This window comes from Malania oleifera, chromosome 7 (assembly GCF_029873635.1).
Source record: "Malania oleifera isolate guangnan ecotype guangnan chromosome 7, ASM2987363v1, whole genome shotgun sequence".
Taxonomy (NCBI): domain Eukaryota; kingdom Viridiplantae; phylum Streptophyta; class Magnoliopsida; order Santalales; family Ximeniaceae; genus Malania; species Malania oleifera.
Window position 1 is genome coordinate 108,539,722 of NC_080423.1, and position 22,367 is coordinate 108,562,088.

At 33.1% G+C, this 22,367-nt stretch overlaps 1 protein-coding gene across 13 annotated transcripts in view; it reads right to left on the reverse strand.

The window, feature by feature from the left end:
* LOC131160590 (protein transport protein Sec61 subunit gamma) overlaps nucleotides 1-22,067 on the reverse strand; it is a 42,062-nt gene extending 19,995 nt beyond the window's left edge. Inside the window, exons 1-4 of one of the 13 annotated variants that reach the window (XR_009138087.1) lie at nucleotides 21,838-22,067; nucleotides 21,581-21,696; nucleotides 8,456-8,517; nucleotides 6,349-7,161 (exon numbers count right to left, since the gene is read on the reverse strand). Coding sequence is in view for 10 of the 13 variants with exons in the window: in XM_058116406.1 (XP_057972389.1) it covers nucleotides 21,581-21,696; nucleotides 21,838-21,931 (210 nt within the window). In the remaining 3 variants the exon portion in view is untranslated. Of the gene's footprint in view, nucleotides 1-5,117; nucleotides 5,462-6,031; nucleotides 6,208-6,348; nucleotides 7,162-7,837; nucleotides 8,518-13,786; nucleotides 14,074-19,699; nucleotides 20,014-21,580; nucleotides 21,697-21,837 lie in introns of those variants that run through there. The other 12 variants (XR_009138089.1, XR_009138088.1, XM_058116417.1 and 9 more) reach the window with 12 other exon arrangements.
* Nucleotides 22,068-22,367: the final 300 nt, after the last annotated feature.

A 22,367-nucleotide genomic window follows, 5' to 3' on the forward strand; every position in this document is an offset into this window, starting at 1 on the left:
TGCTCAGGAATGTCGGGAACCGCTGAGTAATGCTCCGACCCTGAACCAAAATCAGAATCAAAGGAACAATCTGGTGCCTCGCGGCGAAGGAGGCCCGACGCGTGTCTACATGTTAGGTACGCCTGAAGAGGGCAACACTAAAGGCCCAGGTAATATGCTTATCTGTTATATGTTTACATTAGTATGTGTGTTAATGTTATTTGACTTTGCATGATTTGATGTTACACATGTTAGAATTGTTTGGGATTTGTGAATGAGGTTAATTAGCTTAATGATGTGTAAATGGGTGACTAATGAATTTCGGGGACGAAATTCTTTTAAGAAGGGGATAATGTAACAACCCGAGAAATTTTAAACTATTTTGAAATTATAAGGAAGATAAGGAAAAAAAGAATAAATTCGAAAATGGGTGGCAGCAGACATTCGTCGATGAATGTTCTTCTAAGCTTGTCGACGAATCAACGTGTCTCGTCGACGAGGAATTACCAAGAGGGTTTTTTTCGCATGACTGAAATTCGTTGACGAGTTGGCTGTTTTGTCAACGAATTGTGTACAGGACTCATCGACGAATCGACGTGTCTCGTCGACGAATCCCTATGTATAAATAGTGGATTCATTTCATTCCAGCATAAAAATTTTGCATGTTCTCCTTCTCTTTCTAGAAATTCGGCCATCCTCCCTTCTCCCTTTGATTCCGAGCCAGATTTCTACCGATTCGACAATCTGAAGCTACCACGACGCTCCTGGAAGGGTTCTTTACAAATCTACTAGAGTGGATCGTCGGTGGAGCTAGTTGGGGATTCATCCCAAATTTAAGGTAAGGCTTTTCATGTAAAATTTGGCTGTACCCTAGTTGTAGGAAATATTATATGCAAAGAAATACTAAAGTTTTGTTCTGACGGATGTAGATTTCAGGGTGTTAAGCGGGGAACCCTGCGGGTGCAGGACTGATCATTTTAAGGGGCTTTTCGAGAATTAGGTAAGGGAAAATATTTTATAGTAGCTTTTTAGTAGTTATTAAAATGACTAATTTTGGGTACAAATCCTACATGTACAGATATAATTTTTTTGAACCAAACTGATATTGAAAATACTATTTTAATTATATATGTATTAAATTGGGAAAAATTTTGTGGTTGAGACCATTTTGACAATTAAATGAATATGAGCATAGTGGAATGATGAATTCATTGAGATTGTGAATGTTATTTGGCTATAAATCTTGTTTGGTTGAATACACTGGTTGGATTATGAACTTTGTTTGGTTGAAAATACTGGATGGTTGAGTAAACTGTGGTAATTGTGTGGACATGGTTGATTAGTCAAGTGTGTTATTGAGTTGTGGTGTTGTTCATGTAAATGACGATATAACATTGGTAGTGGTATAAGGAGGTCGTTATATGGACATTTATATTAGGAGGTAAACATTGGCAGTGGTATGAGGAGGTTGTTTACCTATTTACCATGACCAGGTTGGTTAGTTTATCCTGTGTGGACCAGTCCTGTGTGGACACTGATACTGTGTGTTGATTAGTCATGTGTGGACACTGATACTGTGTGTTTGATTAGTCATGTGTGGACACTGATGTTGTGTGATTGGATCCTATATGGATTGATTGTGATATGAGAGTATGCATGAAATTTTGTGAAACGATTGTGATGGCTTTGTACAAATGTTAATAAATTAAGTATTTTGGGTAAAGTAGATTATTCCACCCGAGAGCTTGCTAAGGAAGGCGAGTACTCTAGTAGTTATTCATGGATACTAGGGTAGAGGGAAGCCACTCGTATGGGTGGGTGATCTTCCCCATTTTCAGTGTCTTTACCTAAATACATAACCCGAGGGCTTACTAAAAAGGTGAGTGCCCTAGTGTTAGCACTTAGAGTAGAGGAAACCTACTTGTATAGGCGGATAGATTTCCCTATTCTCGAAAATTAACAATAAAATACTGATGGTTGTGAATATGCGAAAGGACAATAATGACGTTGATTTTGTGTGATTGTGGGCATGACATATGGGTTACTTGTGGACTGTGTGTACATTTTAGAAGGATATTTTAATTGTATTATAATCACTCAGTCATACACTATTATAAACTATTTCTTCCTTATTGAGAGGTGTCTCACCCCGACATATGCTAAATCTTTTCTAGTTATCCAAGTGATAGAGCTTAGATAGCTCTAGGGTAGGGTAGTTTTGTGAGTTAAATATAGCAAATCGGATATGTATTCAGTTTATGTTTAATATGTATTAATTCTGGATTTATAATATGAAGGATTAGGTTGTAATTATCATGGATCAACGTATGTAAATATAGCACTCTGGTATTTTCTTTTGAGGTTATTTATTATTTCCGCTACGTGAATGGTATCAGAGACTCGTGTCGGTCTTCTAACACACCGGGCCCCGCGTGGCGAGTCCGAAGTGTTACATGCAATCTCTCCTAAGGCACGATCGACTACTCATAAAATCCACACACTATCTGAGATATGTGGTTGCACCCTGATATAAATAGCTACGGTACTGTGCTCTGAAATCTGATCTGATCCATCAGGGTCTGATACTGCATAATATTAATACTAATATATATATCTTTCTGTTTTACCATGATTTTGTTTCAACTAAATTAACCATAACACTGAAATAACTAATATGAATTATCTGTAATATCTTATCTGAATAATCTGTAATAACTAATCGTTATGGTTCTGTAATTTGTATAGCATGGTTATCTGTAAATACTGTAAAACATTTTTCTATGTGAATTTTATAAATCATGATACTATGAAAACTGTGTAAATTCTATACTAAACTAAAACTTACTCATGCCACACAATTAATAAATAAAACCCACGTACTGAAATCTGTAAAATTATATAATTTTATCCTTTAATTTGTTCAAAAATTACACTTGAATCTCATAATCAAATACCATGATTTACTGGATAATCAAATATTATAATTTATTAGTAAACTTTCTAAAATTACTAGCATAGCATATTTCCCTTACCTAACTGGCTGAAAGGCCTGATTCCCACTATATTCTCACACCTACAGCGTACCAAACACAAAATCCTAAAATAATATATATATTCCCAAATTCAATCAATCCAAACTCAGATTAATAACTTTACTCGTCTTTTCCTAGACTCTCATGTTTCTTTATCCATAAAATTCTAAACTACTAATTATTTGTCAACATTACCTGAGTTCCTGAATAAACACCCGCTGGTTCCTCAACCCACTCCTGCAGTGTTTGAAACCCCAAACCCTAAAATCACAATACCCTAATTTAATCAACTCAGATTCCAATATATTTCCATCTAACACAAAATCTGGGTTTAGAAAACCCTACTAACCATATAAACCCTAAAATACCTTACTTACCTTGATTTTGGGATGGTGTCTAAACTCCTCAAACCAAAATTCTACTTCGACTAATTTATAGAGAATCTCCCCAAGATCATTGTGGTAGTTTCTAATCGTCGAACCGAGGAAAAAAAAGAGCCAGAATCTTAAAGAGAAGATGGAGAATTCGAATTCTAGAGAGAAAAAGGGGTGAGAAACTGATTTTCTCGCCAAAATCTGTCTTGTTGCGTATTTATAGGTGGCTGGCCACTTGGCTTCGTCGACGAGACACATAGACTCGTCAATGAAGCGAAGAAGGGAATTTGTCGATGAACATGATGAGCCCATCGACGAACCAAAGGGCTTGAATTTCCCCCTTTCAGTATCTCTTCGTTGACGAGACACTGAAACTCGTTCATGAACCCTGCTTTGCCCTTTTTAAATTTTCCTTTTTCTCTATTATTTAATTGTTATTATTTTTGGGGTCTTTACACCCGCTTACGAGCCGCACAACCCAGTCATGTGATGGTAATGCATGACATCAACTAGCTATCCATCCATAGTATCATTTCAATAATATACAAATATAACAGATGATTTGTTTGTATACAAAAATTTAGTATGATACAGTACGTTATGTTGAATTATGATTTATTCATATTTATACAGAACTATTTTACCTGACTTGTCAAATGCAGTTAAACTATGTACAGATTTTCTTTACTTATCAGATACAGTTTATCATGTACAGTATATGTATATAACACAATAATACTCATGTTACCACACACTGATATTAGTCTGTCTCCCTTACTGAGAGGTGTCTCACCTTAACAATACAAACATTTCACGAAACTCAGACAAATGAGCGGAGCGAGCTCCAAGATAGAGGAGGCTATTAGTGCTACCCTTACTGAAGGATAAGTAGTTGGGTTGAGATCAGGATGGATTTTTGGGGTATGACCCTAGGATATTTATGGTCCTTTTTTGGGATGTATATGTGTATTTTTTGTTATAGTAAAACTCTGATATTGTATTTAAGGTTAAGTATATTATGGTTTTTGCTACATAGTTGACATGTATGTATAAACAGGTTGATCCCCAGTACCCCTTTGGGTCTGAGTTGACTTTGATTATGTTTTATGATATCAAAGATTTACTATTATTATGTGGAAAAGAAAAATATATAGCAGAATTTTTGAGTCGTTACAGTACCCGTCTCTTGTTGCCTCGTGAGCGGTGCTCATTAGATGAACATTTTTAGGCTTCATTGGCGACATCTGTCTTATGAGCACCACTCATGAGGCTACAATAGACGAGCACTATTTAGCAAAAAATTAGCCCATTTTATGAGCACCGCCCATGATGCTAAAAAATGTCCATCTAATGAGCACCATTTATGAGGCAACAAGTGATAGTCACTACTCAATAAAAAATGGGTCCATCTGATGAGCACCATTCATAAGACCAAAAAATGTTCATTTAATAAGTACCGCTCATGAGGCAACAAGAAATGAACACTACTCGATAAAGTATTGGCCCATCAAATGAGCATTGTTCATGAGACCCAAAGATGCTCATCTGATGATTTAATCTAAATCTTAAGATAATAAAAGGATTTATAGTAAATGCAATATACTCTCGAGCCAAAAAAGTAACTCTAAGACTTGAGAGTAGGGGCGCAACTGATATAATCTAGAAGAGACCTTGGCATTAAACTCGACATTAACTTTCATAAGACCAAAAAATGAAAAAAAACATCAAAAGATTAATGGAAAAAAGGTAACGTCCATTAATTAAAGCAAAGGGTTAGTACACCAATCTTTACTCCCTAGTAGCATAACTAAAACGTAACTCATGCTATTCACTAGTAGGGAAATTAATAGAAAGGTACCCCAATGCCTATAAAAAAGAGCACCCATGGAAGGTAAGGCATCTTATCTCATCCTTACTCTGTGATCATATAATCCTCATTCATTCCGTGATCATATAATCCTTACAGATTCCCTGACTTAGACATTGGAGTGGTCCCTTGGAGTACACTTCGAATGTTGCAAGCCCTTTTTCCTTCATTCTTAACAAATGATCAAAGTCGTAATTGATCCAAATTCTCTGAACAAATATTGGTAGCAACAAACAAAAGCCTTTTTAATTTTCTTTATTTTAGGAATTTGACCCATTTAGAGTTTTTTCTTTTTCCAATCATCAAAATGTTGACTATTATTTCTTTATAGTTTCACTCTTAATCTAGAACTGTTCTTTTTTTTTTTTTTTTACAATGATTATTGTGTAAATTGCACTGCATAAATTATAACAACTGAATTTAAAAAAAAAACATTAAAAACATTAAACAAAGCACATGTAGCATAGAATAAAACTCTAAATGTAGTAATAGGAGACAAATCAAATCACACTTGCCAATAGTTAATGGTACAACTCCTAAAGTGCAATGATACTGAAAATTTTCAACATGATTTATACAGGACATAACATTATAAGTGGTATAAAAGAAATGGAGCATTTGAAAATGCAAACCACAATTGCCATGAACAAGAAGATAAACGAGTTGTAACTGTAACGCCCCCAACCCGAGAGTGGGGCCTAGGGTGTTATGTGTTCCATTTACAGATCTCTAATACCATAAATATCATCCAAGCAGTGGAAAATAATTAAACATTCTCAAATAAAATATCAGAATACTATATTATACATCCAAAAAGGTGTATCCATTCAACCATATTACATAACTAGGAATTTATAACATAAACTTAAATACTTCAAATTCTTACAACCACTCACACTATTCTAAACTATCCAACCCTGCCCTAGAGCTGGTTAAGCTCAATTGCCAGAAGGTCCTAAAAAATGAGTTGTATAATGGGGTGAGACACTTCTCAATAAGACGAAATAGATTATTACTAGTGTGTAACTAACATGAGTTTTAGTGTATACAAAACACAACCGTTTGTTAATCAACTACAACTATAAGGACTCATAAATTGTACTCACACATACATCATCAATCATATCACAGAAATCTGCATACACGTATTATATGTAACCATAACACATCCACAATCACAATACATTTAATTCACATAAATGTACTCACACCCACAAAGACTAATGCACAAATACTTCACTTTTCATGGTTCTCAGGGCATCCCTCCTCATCGTTCCCTCCACGTACTAAGCATCCCTCCCCATCATTCTTAACACGTACTTCACAACACACGCCCACTATTACATTTTCACAATGACCTATTCATAGTAAATCAGTAAAATGAACTCCTCAAGTCTGCCAACGTTTTACCCCATTTATATGAATGACAATATAACAAACTCCTCATATCCTACCAACGTTATATTGTGATTTGTATTAAGGATTGTAACGCCCCGAACCCGAAAACCTGGTCTGGTGCGTTATACCTAAATAGTCGTGCTTCATGGTGCCTCGAACCCACCTAGTGTGACCCGGGTGCTACGTCATTCATTCATTTACCTGATACCTAACATTTTATTTTATTTACGCAACGAAAAACATAAATATAATCCTCAACAATATATTATCATAGTTTTCTATATCTATCTACATTCCAAAATAAACCATTCATCCACCTGTATCCACATATATACATATCTCCAAAAACATAATCTACAACTTCCAGTATTCACAACTCAGAAGATTTAAAACATAAAATATAAAACTTATACATCCCAAAAGTATCATTAAAGTTTATACTTTTTTTCTTTCTATATCTAAAAATGCTATAACAACCCCGAACTTCTCTAAGCTCGATCACGTGAAGGTCCTAAAGAAGATGAATTTGTATTCGGGTGAAACACATCTCAGTAAGGGAAGAAACAATATATTAAATTAGTGTGTGGCCAAAATGAGGTTTATAAATAACATATGTATATGTACTTATCATTTGCAAATCATTATCATAATTTCTAAAATCATTTCCTGAGCCTGATCATAGACATGTAAGGTATTTTAACCACAAGAATACCTAAGGATTTGGGTGATTACCTGTTCATACAAGTAGTACCCCTCTGCTCTAATACTTTAGGCAACCAATGGTCACAGTTGAAACATATCAGGGCATTTACCTTACTCAGTAAGCCCTCAAATGAAAAAGTAATCTCGTACTCACATAGTTCATGCAAAGGTTTACCAGCAAAAGCCCCCAAGAATAAGAAAATTTACCCGTCCATACAAGTAATTTTCCTCTGCTCTAATACGTTATGCAGCCTACTGCTACATCTTATACCTATTAGGGCACTCGCCTTTCTCAGCAAGCCCTTGGGCGAAAAGTTTGCCCCACCCATATAAATACATATCATACTAGCATGAATACTGATACCACAATAATACATTACTCTATCTATCATTTATTTTGTGTTTCTCATCTGTTCATATTCTCAGCTTTGACATTTCGCAGCATTTCACTTTACGTGACTCTTTCCCATTTTATATTATTCACATTTTACATTTCATTTCATTCTTTCCATTTCATTTTCTGCATTCATTACTACAGTTCCTTTCAGCTGTATATCAGTTAGTCAACATAGATATGCGCTATTCTGCTACTACAGCTCCTTTCAGCTGTTAATCAGTTAGTCCACATAGATATGCATTATTCTACTACTACAGCTCCTTTCAATTGTTCATCATTTATCCATGATTAAATTAATAATCACATGCAGTATAATTCATAACACATTTTCATTCTCATTGCATTTCTTGTATAACTCGCATTTCGTACATATAATATAATTCAACACAGAATTTCCATTTTACTCATGCCATGCAATTTAACAATATATTTCAAACATTTTTTTGTAAAATAAGTCAACCCTCATTTATCATTCATATACTGAAAGTATACCTTTAATTTCCTACAGAATTATCTTGAAAAATCTTTCACTTTCATTAGTCCATTTCACAAATACATATCTAATAAAACAATCTTAAGCTCAAAAATCATAATTTAAACGGTTGACATTTTAAATCTATACGAACACATATACATATATACATAACATAATTCATTTATCTATTTAAGTCATAAAACCTACTTTAATATATATATTTTCCCTTACCTATGTTCTTGAACTATGCCAACAAAGACCCTGAAAAGATACCTGCGGCGCTCACTCGAACCCTGAAACAAAAATCCTAATTCTATTAAATTAACTCTAAATAAAATAATATTTTAACATTTCTTATGCCCATAAATTCTAAATAAACAATTGAACTCTCAAATATAACTAATTTACTTATTTTCTCAAATCACACTCTTAGCTTTGGAGTGGTGCCTAGGAAACCCAAATTAAAAATTTACTCCAACCAAAATGACGACGATCAAGACTAGAACTCCGTGATGGTGCCCGATCATCGATTTAACTGAAGATCTAAGGAGAAATTAAAAAAAAAAAAAAGTATAAATCCACTCCGGTAGAAATGTTGGTGATGGAGATAAGAATCCAACGATACCTTCCGATTTTCGATTGGCCAAATATTCGCCGATAAATTTTAGAGAGAGAGGTAGTCATGGAGAGAGAAAGCTCACTGGAGAAAAATGAGAGACACTTGCATGCTTCCTACATAAACTACTAACCACTAACATTATTATAATAATATTATATATATAATATCTACTTTAACTTTTATATATTATAATAAACTTACTTTCAAATGTCATTCATGAATTTAATGCATTTCGCTTATATTTAATTATATTATATTAATATTATTACTTTATTATCTTATTTTAACCATTATAACATTATATTAATATTAATATTATATATATATATATATATGTATATATAGGATAAAGTATATATATATATATATATATATATATGTATACTTATATATCCATCCTATTATTAATTTAATTTAATAATAATTAATTAATTAATAATAATAATACTTTTTTTCGAATTATTACATTCTTCCTCCTTTAAAAGAATTTCGTTTTCAAAATTCGTTACCAGATCATTGTTCACATTTTTTAAAAAAAATTTATTAATTAACTATCTCACACAATCTAATACATATCATTATATAAATTTCTACATTATCCATAATTAAATAAAACTATCATTTATCTTAAATATAAACTCATACCTACCCCTTTAGCAATATCTGTCTCAATCGGGATCAATGAGTACACTCATGCTGGTCCACCTTTACCTAGAGGTACTTGCTGGTTTCCCCCGATACCAAAACCTCTGAAATCAACTAACCAATCTCATACCACACATTTCCATATACTCCAATTTAAATATCAAACACTCAACTTGATTACAAACCATTAAATCACATTACTTAAATTATTCTCCTTCAAAGATTTTTTTTTTTTTTCCCGAGTTACTACATTATTTAATGTAGTAACCCAATAAAAAAATATTATTATTATTATTAAATTAAATTAATAATAAGATGGATATATAATATATAATATTATAATGGTTAAAGTAAGATAATTAAATAATAATATTAATATAATATGATTAAATATAAGTGAAATGCATTAAATGCATGAATGACATTTGAAAATAAGTTTAATATAATATATAAAAGTTAAAGTAGATATTATATATATAATTATATTATAATAATGTTAGTGGTTAGTAGGGTTATGTAGGAAGCATGCAATCTGAGATTCAATTTTGAAATTGAATCTGCCAGCGTCTCTCATTTCTCTCTAGTGAGTTTTCTCTCTCCACGGCCACCTCTCTCGCTCTCTAAAATTTCTTGACGAATATGTGGTTGATTGGAAAATGAAAGATACCGTTGGATTCCTATCTTCGTAACCAATATTTCTACAGGAGTGAATTTATCGTAGGAGCAATGTAGGCATCACTCCTAGGGTAAGGTATACTCCCTCTTTTTTCCTTAATTTCTCCTTAAATCTTCAGCTAAATCAACGATCAAGCACCACCACGGGGTCCTAGTCTCGATCGTCGTCATTTTGGTCGAAGTAAATTTTCAGTTTAGGTTTCCTAAGCACCACTCTAAAGCGAGTGTATGATTTTGAGAAATAAGTAAATTGGTTATATTTGAGAGTTTAATTGTTTATTTGGAATTTATAGGCTTAGGAAATGTTAAAATAGTATTTCATTTAAGGTTAATTTAATGAAACTATAATTTTTGATTAAGAATTCAGGTGAGTGCCACAAGTATCTTTTCAGGATCCTTGTTGGCATAGTTCAAGAATGGGTTCAAGAATACACCTAAGGGGGAATATATATTAAACCAAATTTTATGAATTAAACGGATAAATGGATTATGTTATGTATATATGTATATGTTTTTGTATGGGTTTAAAATGTTAACTGTTGAAATTATGATTTCTGTGTTTAGGATTATTTTATTAGATATGTATTAGTAAAATGGACTAATGAAAGTGAAAGATTTTTCAGAATAATTGTGTAGGAAATTAAAGGTATACTTTCAGTATATGAATGATAAATGAAAGCTGGCTTATTTTACAAAAAATATTTGAAATATATTACTAAATTGTGTAGCATGAGTAAAATGGAAATTTTGTGTTGAATTATGTTATATGTACGAAATGCGGATTATACAAGAAATGCAATGAGAATGAAAGTGTGTTATGAATTATACAGTAAGTGATTGTTAATTCAATCATGGATAAATGATGAACAGCTGAAAGGAGTTGTAGTAGCATAATAGCACATATCTTTGTAAACTAACTAATGAACAGCTGAAAGGAGCTGTAGTAGTAAAATAGCGTATATTTATGTAGACTAACTGATGTACAGTTGAAATGAGCTATAGTAATGAATGCGAAAAATGAAATGGAAAGAATGAAATGAAATGTGAATGAGATGGAAATGAAATGTGAAATGTGAACAATATAAAATAGGAAAAAGTCACGTAAAGTGAAATGTTACGAAATATCAAAGTTGAGAATATGAACAGATGACAAATACAAAATAAATGACAAACAGAGTAATGTATTATTGTGGTATAAGTATTCATGCTAGTATGATATGTATTTATATGGGCGGGGCAAACTCTTCGACCGAGAGTTTGCTGAAAAATGCAAGTGCCCTAGTAGGTATCAAATGTAGTAGTAGGCTACATAACATATTAGGGCAGAAGAAAATTACTTGTATGGGCAGGTAAATTTTCTTATTCATAGGAGCCTTTGATGGTAAACCTTTGTATGAACTGTGTAAGTACGATATTACTTTTTCACCTAAGAGTTTACTGAATGAGGTAAGTGCCCTGATATGTTTCAGCTATGACCGTTGGTTGCCTAAAGTATCAGAGCAGAGGGGTGCTACTTGTATAAAAGGGTAATCACCTTAATCCTTAGGTATTCTTGTGGGCAAATGATAAATACATATACATATGTTATTTACAAACTTTATGTTGGTCACACGCTGATTTAATATGTTGTTTCTTCCCTCACTGAGATGTGTCTCACTCGAATACAAATTCATCTTCTTCAGGACTTTCACGTGATCAAGCTTAGAGAAGCTCGGGGTTGTTATAACATTTTTCGATATAGAAAGAAAAAATGTATAAACTTTGATGAAACATTTGGGATGTATAAGTTTTATGTTTTATGTTTTATATTTTAAGTCTTTTGAGTTGTGAATACTGGAAGTTGTAAATTATGTTTTTGGAGATATATATATATGTATACAGGTGGATGAATGGTTTATTTTAGAATATAGATAGATATAGAGAACTCTGGTAATATATTGTTGGATGATTATATTTATATTTTCCGCTGTGTAAATGATAATAGAATGTCAGGTATCAGATAAATGAATGGATGACGTGGCACCCAGGTCCCACCAGGCAAGTTCGGGGCCGCCACGAAGCACGGTTATTCAGGTATAACGTACCGGACCGGGTTTTCGGGTTCGGGGTGTTACAAGGACAATATAACGAACTCCTCAGGTCTCTCAACGTTATATTGTGAAATACACGAATAACCACACATCCTCAAACATATAAGTCTATTCACCACAGTAATCACAATCGGTTTATTATGAAAAATTAATCTCATGCCACACAATTTAAGTGCTAACCATACTGTAATATACTGCTTGTAGAAAATATACCATAATATGCTTGAATACATTATTCCTGAAAATAAGGATATGATCATCTCCACTATTTATAATAACTTAAGAATTCATATTTAAAAAAAAAAAACGGAGATGATCAACCCTACTCACTTTAATCCTTTACAAAACCTATTTAATAACTCAACTAATAGTTTCAACCGTTCAAATCATTCAAAAAATCTCTTACTTTAACCCTATAATCTTATACTTTCAATCAGTTCAAATTTAATAAAATGCTTATATAATCTATTCCCCTTAACTGTTCCTGAAAATATGTCTATTCCCCTCAGAAAATGGAAACCTTAGCTTCCTTAACTTGCTGCGGGAAGTGAGCTGGTGAGCCGAGAGAGGAGAGAGAGACGATCGGGGAGCGAGAGCGGACTCTGGGGAGCCTTAGGAGTGAGAAAGACACGTGAGGGAAGAGAGAGAGAGAAAAAAAAAAAATCGAGCCTTAGGTTTTAGAGAGAGAGATTATGAAATTTCTAAAAAAAATAACTTAACTTCTATTTATAGATATGCTACCCCACACAAAATCGTCGACAATTTGGCCCTATGGTCCTATTATATGCTCTCAGTAGTTATAACCATCGACGGTTTTCTTTGAGCCTCCTGAAATCGTTGAAGGTTTGGCATGTTCCAAACCCCTTTTCCTTCTTTTTCTTTTCTTTTCTTTTTATCTATTTCTCCTTTCTTTAATATATTTTTTTCTTTTATTTTCTGAATTCGAGTCCCTATAGTTACCTTCTTAAAGTCCTCATACAAACCTCCACTGTGGCTTACATTGAACTGGTTTCCAATAACAAAATCCTCACCCCAACTAAACCAAATAGTTATTTTGAGCTTAGATAAATGGAAATTTCATATTTTTTGAGCAAATAATTAGAAGTATCTAACATTTAAAGTTCTTTATTGTGTATGTCAATGCTAGAAAGACACTGTTGCAATAAAGAAACTTCTCCAAGTGTATCGATTTCATTTAATACCATGATGCTATTATGTATAAGAGTTTCTCAAGTGTGCATGGTGCACCACCATCTATTAGTTATATCTGATGTCAAAGTCAAGAACTTCTACTTCAAAATTTTCGTAGTGCATCTTTGGATGTGCAAAATCAAAAAATTCAGGACAGAAAACAGCAGTAAACGACATAATTCTTTTATTTATCTATCTCTCACCCTTTTTCTTTTGTACTAGTAAGGAACATGAACATCAAATCTTATCGTCACATAGACCGTATGTACCTAACAGTTGTCTTCTTTTAAGTCAATAATGCCAAGAAAATTTGAACTTTTCTGCAGATGCTATTCAAAACAATTTTAAAAAAGAAAAATTATCAAATGTCCTAATTTTTTCATACTCAGTTGGTCTCCATTCAGGATAAACGAGGAGAGTTGTATTAGATAGCTGACAGCTAACGTAAAATTTATCAAATCACTTTGATATAAATCCTTACCGAATATTTGCTAGGACGACCTCTACGAGCGAGACATTGCACTTGTACCACATAGGTTTAGCGAAAAGTGAGCGAGGGTGGGTTAGGTCGTCGCCTTGAAGCGACGCGCCGTGTATGGTGTCAAATATGCGAGAGTTCCTACATCATTCTGGACGTGAGCAGGTAAAGACGTTAGATCTGGAAACTAATATTAGATTAGCAACTTGGAATATAGGGACATTTGCAGGTAAAAGCATGAAAATTGTGAACATAATGATTAGAAGAAGAATTAATATAATTTGCCTTTAAGAAACTAAGTGGGTGAGGGAGAAAGTTAGAGAAATTGATAAATCAAGATTTAAACTTTAGTATACTGAAAAAGAAAAATAAAATAAAAAAAATGGAATAAGAATTTTTATAGACAAAAACTTAAAAGATAGCGTTGTTGATGTAAATAAAGTAGGGGATAGAATTATAAAACTCAATATGGTATTAAGACAAAAGATAATAAATATTATTAGTGTTTCTGCTCCTCAAGATGGCTTAATAGAAAATCTTAAGAGACAATTTTGGAAAGATATGGATAGTATTATGCAAGGCATACCAGAGACTGGGAAACTATTTATAGGAGATCTGAATAGACACATTGGAAGGAATAATAAAAGTTATGAGTTGATACATAGAGGATATAGATATAGAGACAAAAATGAGTCTGGGGAGATGATCTTAAGACTTTACTATGTCATATGATTTTAATATAATGAATACTTACTTTAAGAAGAGAGAAGAACACTTAATAACCTTTAAAAGTAGACAAAATATAAGTCAAATAAATTTTTTTTTTAAACTAGGAGGGTAGATAGTTTATCATGCAAGGATTGTAAAGTTATTTCAAGTGAAAGTCTAACCACACAACATAGAGTCTTAGCATTAGATATATGTATAAAAAAATAGAAGAAAAATAATAAAATAAACCAGTGTAAGAGATTAGGTAGTGGAACCTAAAAAGAGAAAATATAATAAAATTTAAAGATAAAATTATCAAAGATGAGGACTGAACTATAGAGGATGGGATAGATACAAATGCTCTTTGGAGTAGAATAGTGAACTCTATTAAAAAAATAGTAAAAGAGATTTTAGGTGAATCAATGGAAAGATTCTCGAATAGCAAAGAAAGTTGATGGTGGGATAAAGATGTACAAAAAGCCGTAACTACAAAAAGAATTTGGTATAAAACATGATAAAAATGTAGAAACGGAGATAACTTTGAAAAGTATAAGGAGACGAGAAAAAATGTAAAAAAAATCGTTAGTGAAGTTAAATACAAATCATTTAATAATTTGTATGATAGATTAGATACAAAATAAAGGGAAAGAGATATATTTAAACTTGCTAAAGCTAAAAAAAGAAAAAGTAAGAACTTAGGAAATGTAAAATGTATAAAAAGTAAGGTTGATATTGTCTTGATTAAGGACGACAACATCAAAAAAAGATGGCGAAGTTACTTTAGTAAGTTATTTAATGAAAACCAAATAGAAAGCTTAAACTTAAAATTGTCAAATGAGGAAAAGACTAAAAAAAATGAAATTTATTTGCAAAATTAGAGTTAACGATGTTAAGTTTGCACTAAAAACGATGAAAAATAGGAAAGCTATAGGACCAGATAACATCCCAATTGAAGTCTGGAAATGCTTAGATGATATCGGAATTATATGGCTAACTAATTTATTTAATACAATTATAAAAACTAAGAAAATGTCATATGAATGGAGGAAAAACACTTTAATACCTATATACAAAAATAAATGAGATCTTCAACATTGTAATAACTATTATGGAATTAAACTTATGAGTCATACAATGAAACTATGGAAAAGGGCAGTAGAACAAAGATTATGGTTAGAAACGAAAGTTTCAGAAAATCAATTTAGTTTTATGCCTGTGAGATCTACCACAGAAGCTATATATCTTTTAAGAAGATTAATGGAAAAGTTTAGGGAAAAGATGAGGGACTTGCATATGATATTTATTGACTTGGAGAAAGCATATGACAAAATACTTAAGAAATTTCTATGGTGGGTTTTAGAAAAAAAAAAAAAAAGTGTATGTAGTAGGTATACTGATGTCATTAAAGATATGTACGATGGACTAATAACTAGTGTAAGGATTATAGATGGAGAACTAGAGAATTTCCAATCACCATAGATGTACATCAAGGATCTGCTTTGAGTTCTTATCTTTTTACTTTAGTAATAGACCAACTGACTAAGAGTATTCAAAAGGAGGTTCCATGGTATATGTTATTTGCAGATGATATTGTATTAATTGATGAAACTAGGGACAGAGTAGAGACTGAGTTAGAATTATGGAAAGAAGCTTTAGAATCTAGAGGTCTTAGGATAAGTAGAAATAAGACATAATATATGAAATGTAATTTTAGTAATGATAAGAGGAATATTAGAAATAAAGTTACACTTGATGATAAAGAAATAAATAACACTTGTAAATTTCAATACCTTGGATCTATTATGCAAGTTGAAGTAGAAATTGAAGATGATGTAATGTATAGAAATAAAGCAGGTTAAGTAAAATGGAGAAGTGCTTCAAGTGTGCTTTGTGATCATAGAATACCCTTAAAATTAAAAATGAAGTTTTATAGGACAGCTATAAGATCAGCTATGCTATATGGATCAGAATGTTGGATGATGAAAAAACAGAATATCCAAAAAGTAAAAGTTGCCGAGATGAGAATATTTCAATGGATGTGGTATAACATTGAAAGATAAATTAAGGAATAAATATATTCGCGGTAAGTTAGGTATAACTCCTATAGAAGATAAGATAAGGAAGGGACGACTCAGATAGTATGGACACTTACAACATATGCCACATAGTGCACCAGTGAGGAAAAGTTGAGTTAGTTACTGTGGGGGGCAGTAGAAGGGGTAGGGGTAAACATAAAATAACTTGAGAGGAGATAGTGAGTAAGGATTTAATATCTCTGAATCTGTCAAAAGAAATGATCCATGATCGCATAAATTGACAGAAAATGATTCATATAACCGACCTCACCTAGTGGGAAGGCTTGGTTTTGTTGTTCTTGTTGTTGATCAAAAGCAAGAGTTAAATTTATAAATGGTATAGGATGTTGCATTCTATAGTGATCCAGTCTTTTTTTTAAAAAAAAATTTTCAATTTTATGCATCATTAACATTTTATTTTTCTTTATTTTTTAATCATAATAGAATTTTTTAAAAAACTTTCAGTAGTAGTTGATATTAAGAGAACTTACATTGGAAAATGAATTTTCTTTCTTACTTTTTCCTTTCCTTTTTCTAAAGGAAGCCCTTGTCCAATCATACCCATATGCCCTATTTGGAACTCAAAAAATATAAGGAAAAGGAGAGGAAAACATAAAGTAATACAATTTTTTATGTTTGGTCGAAGGAAAGCAGTGTTTCAAAAGGTGTTTTCAAGGCGCGTCTTGAGGAGTTTTAGGCCAAAAATGCACCAAGGCATATGTGTAAAGGTGTACGCCTTTGCCAAAAAAGCGTACCCCTTAGACAAAAAACCACGCTTTTGTACGCCTCAGAGCTTCTTCCTCTCTCTCTCTCTCTCTCTTTCTCTCTCTCTCTCTCTCTGACTAGACGAAGCCTCGACAAAGCTCAACAAAGCCATCTCTCTCTCTCTCTCTCTCTCAATCGAAGTCTTTGCTTTCTATTTCGAAGACTAGACGAAGCCTCAACGAAGCTCAACAAAGCCATCTCTCTCTCTCTCTTTTTCAAAGTCTCTGCCCTACGGGTCTGAGGTTCTTCTCTCTTGTCTCTGAGGTTTTTGTTTTAGATTTAATTGCTTAAATCTTGTTGCGCCTACTGAAATTTGTCTGAAGCTGATTCCAAGGAGCAAAAAAAGGATCTATCACAAGGTTTAAACATTTGGCTGGTACAAGGAATGGAATGAATCCTTGCTCAAAAGTCCCTCAAAGTGTGAGTGATAAGTGCAAGATTGCTCTTGAAAAATTCCGAGAAAAGAAGGTTAAAAGAAATGAACTTCTTAAAGAGATTAGGCATAGTCCAAAAGAAAGGAGTCAGAGTGCTAGGTCTAATGTTGGAGATTTTGAGTAACAAAATAGTGGGAGTGGCCATACTCCTAGGGCTAGAGGTCCAATGGATAAGTTTTCATTTTCACAGACCAAACAATCCACTCTCAACTCAAAATGGAAGAAGGAAGAAAGAAACGAACAGTGTAGGAAAGTTGGTCTTTGTGTTTTTAATAATGTTTTACCGTTTAATTTGATGGATGACGTATATTAGCATGTTATGGTGGATGGAATTGCTAATTATGGGTCAGGTTTCAAGCCTCCATCTATGCATGAGATTAGGATGTGGATCCTTAAAGATGAAGTGAAAGACATTGATGGCATGTTGAAAGATCACAAAACAACTTGGAAGGAATATGGATGTTCTATCATGGTTGATAGATGGACTAATGGGTGTTCAAGAGTCTTGATTAATTTCCTTGTAAATAGTCCTATTGGTACATGGTTTTTAAAATCCATTGATGCTTCTACTTCTATAAAAAAAAAATGGCGATTTGATGTTTAAGTATATGGATGAGGTGGTTGAGGAAGTTGGTGAGAATGTTATGCATATGATAACTGATAATGCGAAGAACATGATAAATGGTGGAAAAAAGCTTATGGAAAAGAGGGAGAAGCTATATTGGACTCCATGTGTTGCACATTGTTTGGATCTTATGTTGGAAGATATTGCAAAATTGAAGATCCATGCAAGCATAATCCTAAAGGCTAAGCAAATTGTGAAATTTATTTATAATCATTCCTATGTACTTACAAAGATGAGGAAGCATTTCACCAACAACAAAGAACTCATCCGCCCTGTAGTGACACGCTTTGCTATTGCATTTTTGACACTTCAAAGCATTTACAAACAAAAGCGAGGCCTTCAATCTATGTTCTCTTCAGAGATGTGGTACACTTCTACATATGCAAAAATGCATGAAGGTATAAGGAGTCGCTCAATAGTTTTATTTGACCAACATTTTTGGCCTCATGTAGCGTATGTTATCAAGAGTGTTGTCCCTCTTGTGTGTGTTCTAAGAGAAGTATATTCTGATGAAAGACCAGGTGTGTGATTTCTCTATGAGATGATGGATTCGGCGAAGGAAAAAATTGCTGCAAATTTTTCTAGAAATGAGAAGAAGTATGGACCCATTTGAAGCAAAATAGAAGATAGATGGACTCCACAACTTCATCACTCTTTACATGCTTCTGGATATTATTTAAATCCTCAATTGCATTATAAGGACAACTTCTTTGATTGTGAAGAAGTGAAGCAAGGATTATTTGAATACATGGATAGAATGTTGACAATATGAGGAGAGGCTAGCTGCAAACATACAATTGGATTTGTTTAATAATGCACAAGGGCATTTTAGGTCTCAAGTGGCTGTTGACTCCAAAATGTTGAGAAGCCTAAGTAAAAATTAGTTAATTAGTGATACTCTATCCTAACATGTTTTTTTTTTCTTTTGTAGCTGATTGGTGGAAGCGTTTTGGGACAAAGACCCCAAAATTGATGAAGCTTTCTATTCGTATTCTTAGCCTGACATGTAGTGCTAGTGGATGTAAGAGGAATTGGAACACATTTGAGCAAATTCTTAGTTCTTAGTTCTTAGTTCTTAGTTCTTACAAATGTCATGTTATTATGGTTTCACTCAAATATTAAAATATCTTCTAATATCTAAAACTTTAAATGACTTAAACTCAATTTGTATATTCATACGAAAAAGAGGAATAGATTAGAACACAAGAGATTAAATGCTTTAGTTTACATCAAGTACAAAACCAAACTAAGGGAGAGAGCTATAAGAAAAAGACAAAATTATGATCCAATATTGGTGCCAAAGGTGGCTTTAGATGATGAATGGATCACAGAGAGAAAAGAACCTATTCTCCCAATAGATGCTTCTTGGGTTGATGATGAAAATCTCCTAGATGTTGATGCTATTAAAGCTTTGCCCGTGGTACCTCCTGAAAAAGATGATGCTCAAGCCACAGAAGCTTCTTGTGGCTCGCATTCTAATCTTCCTAGCAAAAGGAAGATTAGTAATTATTGTGAGAACTTGAGTGCATACATATTAATAGTCATTTTTGAATCTAATAATTTATAATTCTACATTTCTCCTAACTCCTAACCTTTAGCTTGATTAAATATGTAGGCACTCAAGACAAAGGCAAGCGGCCAACATTGGGCACAATTGAGGAAGACGATGATGTTGAAGTGGGAAAGGAATTTATTAGTAGAAGAACTCCTATTATAGATGATTTTGATGAAGATTAGGATTTTGATGAATATCTTGATAGTTCCCTCTTAACTTTGTTGATTAAGATTTAGATTCTTACAAATTAGAATCTTGGATGATTAGACATTGTGATGTTGTATTTTGTCTTTTTCTCTTCTTTTTGTAAACTTATGGGCTTATTTTTAACATGCATTGTTTGAATTTGTTAGCTAAAATTGGCCTATATGATACCAAAGAATTATTTTTTATTTATTCATTTCTCCATTTTTCTAACAATTTCTCATTTTTATGCTATATATAAATTTTTTTATTTATTAATTATATTAAAAAATACAATCCCAAAAAGCTTACGCCTCGCCTGGCAGAGGGTAAAACTCCTTGCCTTATGCCTTCACCTTTTATAGCACTAAAGGAAAGTACAAAAGAAATAAAAAATAAAAAACATAACAAATTAATGAACAAAAATTTGATTTTGTATGCCGAGTTTAATTTTTCTTCATATTTAATCATATTAAAATAAATTTTTATTGCTAGTAGTATTTGAATAGAGAAAAAATACAATAGAAAATATTTCCTTCTCATTTTTATTTCCTTTCCTTTCCTTTCCTCCACCAAAATCCTTATCCAAACACCCATTAGTGTTTTGAAGATTTTAATTCTAGAGCCATGGAGCACAATAGTCATGCTATTATAAGCAGGTCGGCTCTTCATTAAGGCCATTGAAGTGCTTGCCTAGGGCCTCAAAAATTTTAGAGCCCCTAAATTTTTATTTTTTTAATATAATAATGTCAATACTCAGTACCCCTGCACACAATAAAGCCTATGTGCCTATATAGACCCGCGCATGGCCTCTCTCTCTCTCTAGCCCCTGAAATTTAATTTAGCTATGAATTCGCGTGAGTGGAGTACACATACAATGCAACTAAAATTACTTGATGTACCTAAAAAAATTAATTTTAAATAAAAATAAAAATTAAATAAAATATTAAGGACCTAAATAACCGCTCCGAGGTATAAGCACATTGGTTCCCCACTTTGTGTTGGAACCAATGGAGTCGTAGCCCTCCAGACATAGGTTTTTATATGTGTAGATAAGCCACTCTTCCTCGTGTCTCTTTTCTAATGTGAGACACCGTAAGCGGAACTTCAAACGCTATGATTATATCGTATGAAGAAATTATAATTGAGATATCGCCACAGAAAATTATGTAATAGAAGCACAATTGTCAGACAAACAAGATCGATGATCATTGATATCACTATATTCATCGTACAAGCCAAACAGGTCCATCATTATCAAGCAAAGAGAGCATAAAAAATCCTCAAAAACACATCAGCATCGCAAACAGTACCTAGCCAGACCCGACGATGATGTTGTTGATGGGAATGAAAATCAGCTTCACAAAAAACCCAACGAATCCCATCACCACGAAGCCGATCGCGGTGCGAAACGCCACCTTCGTGAACTCTACACCACAGCAATCAATTTCAGAATCGAAAACCAACCAATCCGCATTAATTTAACAAACAAAACACCTCCGAAACCAGATCCATAAAGATCGAATTGAAAAAAACAAAAAGCACAAATCGGAGCGAACAGAGTACGCACCCTTGCGATCGGGCTTGTGGCACCTCTTGACGAGGCGAGCGCTGTCCTTGGCGAACTCTCTCAAGGGATCGACGACGGAGTCTAGGGCATCCATTCGATGACGGAAGAGAAAGATCCGAAGTGCGAAATGGAGAGAGAGAGAGAGAGAGAGAGAGAGAGAGATGAATGTAACTATGTAAGACTTCTCTACAGCCTCGTTTACGCTCCAGTTACCCTTCGCTGACCGGACTCAACTGGGACTTCTTCGAGTCGAAGTCGGGTAAAAGAAGTGTGAAATTACTGATTTACCCCAACAAAATCCACAGTTCACAACCTTACGTCCTGTTTGAAATGGCTGCTCTTTTCTAAGTACGTTTATTTATATTACCAGTTTTTAACCATTTACTAAAAAACTAAAATTAGATCCTATAGTTTTCAAATATTTTGCTAACTTCTTGTTAAAAATTTTAATATTTAGAAATAGTTTTTTAAATTAAATTACTCATTTTATACTCTTTTAAATTAAAATTAAAGTCAATTACAAAACACTT